The following is a 3,329-nucleotide window of genomic DNA, read 5'->3' as shown; positions in this document are numbered from 1 at the left end:
TGGGAGGGTTCCGTTTACATCTCCGCCATGTGCGCCCTCCTTTCACCATATTGACCTCATCTTACCCCTCCCCCTCCCCTCCCCCCCTCCGGCTCACTACTACTACTACTACTACTTTCATTCACTCCCCCGATTACCGACCTACCTCTCCCTCCCCCGCCTTATATCTATTTCTTGCTCTTCCTTCACCTCTCTATCCCACCTTCCTAAGCCGTTTATATCATCCTTCTCTCTGCCTGGTCCTCTCCACTTGACAATCGATGTCGGTTTGTTTACGTCCCTGTAACATTAGCAGTTCGGTAAAACACGTGGATAGAATAAGTACCAGGCTTTTAAAAATAAGCTCTGGGATCGATTCGTTCGACTAGAAAACCCAACAAAGCGGTGCCCCAGCAGGGCTGCAGTTCAATGACTGAAAGAAGTAAAAAGTAAAAAGATAAGATAACCCCCCCACACACACACTGAAACTGATTCTTTTCCCTACCTTCCTCCTGAGGGTAACTATGTTCCCCCTCCACGTTGGGGGTCGATAAAAGAAATGGCAGTTCTATAATAAATTTCGCTCCAATCGAGTTCTCTCTATCCATACGTCTAAAAAATAGTTTTTGCTAACCTAAGAAATTATTCAACAACAACTATAACTCTAACAAAAAGTGAAGCGGAAGTAACAATTATGCTAATTTTCCACTCGTAGAGTCTATTGCAACTCTCGAGGTATCTATTATGCTACACCACACCTTAAAGCACTTATCACTCGAAATGGAGTGACGCTATTGTCCTAAAACTTAGATGAAAGTAAAGAGAAGAAGGAGGAGATGAAAGGAACGCAACAGTGTGAGAAAGAAAAAGATATGAGAGAGGAAGTGAGGATAGTTTGAGTGACAGAGAAAGAGAGAGATTTCCTGGACAGTTACAGTAATGCTTGATATTCTCTCACATGGCTTTGTCTCCCAACTAACAACCAATTATAACATTCGGATGAAGTTAAGCATCATATAAATATCCAGACATTGCCTCTTCAGACTCAGTCTGAGAAATAAGTCAAAGCAACGTTGTATAAGAACATATATAATATACTTCTCTCGCACGGACACACACAAATATCCAACACAAAACAGAGATAAAGTCTGGATATAAATATTTATAAAAACATATTTTTTATCTTAAAATAAACACAAAATATGGGTATATTTTTTTCACGATTTATTTTTTCCCATTCAAACCGCGAAGAATCGCGCATTATGATGCTTGGATTAGATGCTGCAGGTAAGCAATTTTTTTTCTTTTCTGTTTTTAATCAGTATGTAATAGTCTATAACTTTTTACTTTGTTTTTATTTAAGTAACATTTTGTATCGTCCGCCGTGTGGACGGAAAGTCACATCTGTTATAGACGGGAGATCAACTTGCAATTTTTTAAAACTTTTGTTTAACTTGTTTGTTTTAACTGGTAGAGCACTGGGCGAGGAAAATTCTTTTACAGTATTTAATAACTCGTAAAGCGGTCAGCTGGCATTAACTGTTAGCACGCCGGGAAAACAGCTTAGTAGCATTTCGGCCGTCTGTATGTTCTGAGTTCAAATTCTGCAGAGGTTGACTTTGCCTTTCATCCTCTTGAGGTCGATAAAATAAGTACCAGTCCAGCACCCGGGTCAATGTAATTGGCCCTTATAATTGCTGGCCTTGTGCCAAAATAAGTAAAAAATATTTAATATCTCGTTGTTGTTTAACCTCCAAGTCATCCATGATTCAGCCGAACGCTGACCAGTTGTGACCAGCTCCCATTTTTTAATTAAAAATTTTTTTTTTAAGACATCATCCTGTGAAGTAACCTTTTCGACATTTCAGGGGTCAATTAAAATAAAATATGAGTCATGCACTGGAGGAGGGTCCATTCTACTAACAGCCGCCCCCGCCACTTCCAGAGCCATCTTAGGGCATAAACACACCGAACAGTTGCCCGAGGGCCTCATGAGTCTAAGGGCCTAATCCTGATGTATGTATGTTGTGGATTACTTTCAATAAATAAATGTTATAAGCCCCAGTACATTGATTTTTTTCCCGGAGCCTTCACTGCTAAAAGGGTCCTGTCCCCCACCTGATATTTCTGGTTTTGTTCCTACATTTGAAACCAATCCTTGTTAGAAACATTTACCCCACTTTCTCCTCATAAAATATTAGGCTCTGTGCCTATGTTGGGCAGAAGATTGGCGGAACAATTAGAACCTAGAACAAAAATGCTTTATATTTGTTCCTGCTCTTTACGTTCTGAGTTCAAATTCCGCCAAGGTCGACTTTGCCTTTCATCCTTTTGAAGTCGATAAATTAAGTACCAGTGAAACACTGGGGTCGATATAATCGACTTAATCCCCTTCCCTAAGCTGCCCTTGTGGCAAAAATTTGAAATCATTATTATTATTGTTGTTGTTGTTATGGTGGCAAGCAGGCAGAAACGTTAGCATGCTGGGCAAAATGCTTAGTGGTACTTCGCCCGTCTTTACGTTCTGAGTTCAAATTCCACCAAGGTCGACTTTGTCTTTCATCCTTTTCAGATTGATTAAATAAGTACCAGTTACGCACTGGAGTCGATGTAATCGACTTAATCCCTTCTCCCAAATTTGTGACCTTGTGCTTCCAATAGAAAGAATTATTATTATTATTATTATTATTATTGCTGATGCAATGTAGGTGATGCGCTGGCAAGCTTGTTAGAGCATTGCAAAGAATACTTTGCAATATTTGTTCCAACTTTTTACGTTCTCGGTGCAACATTGCTGTTCATCCTTCCGGAGTCAATAAATTGAAATAGCAGTGTAGTACTGAGTCAATGTTTTCGAGTTAACCCACCTCCTTCAAAATTGCCAGCCTTGTGCCTAAATAAGGCAGTCGATAAGCAGTCAGTAGTGCCTTAAAATATTTTGTTGGGTCCCTTTATGAGTCGGTAGAGTGCCTAAATTAGGCAGTCAATTAGCAGTCGGTAGAGTGCCTTATAATATTGTTGGGTCCCTTTATGAGTTCAAAGCCACCGAGGTCGACTTTGTCTTTTATCGTTCATGAGGTTGATTAAAGAAATGGTTTGTGTGTCTGTGTTTTCCTCCCACCATCGCTTGATGACCGATGTTGGTGTATTTATGTCCCCCGTTACTTAGCGGCTCGGCAAAAGAGACTGATAAAATAAGTACTAGACTTACAAAGAACAAGTCCTGGAATTGATTTGTTCAACTAAAGGCGGTGCTCCAGCATGGCCACAGCCAAATGACTGAAACAAGTAAAAGAGTATATATGTATATGGATAGATGTGTATATATATATATATATATATATATATAT

General features: G+C 39.6%; 1 protein-coding gene across 1 annotated transcript in view; it reads left to right on the top strand.

Moving 5' to 3' along the window:
• The first annotated feature begins 703 nt into the window (after window positions 1-703).
• The window catches only part of LOC106879364 (uncharacterized), a 13,248-nt gene continuing 10,622 nt past the window's right edge, over window positions 704-3,329 (top strand). Inside the window, exon 1 of the mRNA XM_052971909.1 lies at window positions 704-1,266. Within this exon, the coding sequence (XP_052827869.1) occupies window positions 1,182-1,266 (85 nt within the window). The 5' untranslated portion in view covers window positions 704-1,181. The remainder of the gene's footprint in view (window positions 1,267-3,329) is intronic.

This window comes from Octopus bimaculoides, chromosome 11, assembly GCF_001194135.2.
Source record: "Octopus bimaculoides isolate UCB-OBI-ISO-001 chromosome 11, ASM119413v2, whole genome shotgun sequence".
Lineage (NCBI taxonomy): Eukaryota > Metazoa > Mollusca > Cephalopoda > Octopoda > Octopodidae > Octopus > Octopus bimaculoides.
Note: the sequence above shows the minus strand (reverse complement) of the source record. Positions and strands in the feature narration are given on the sequence as shown.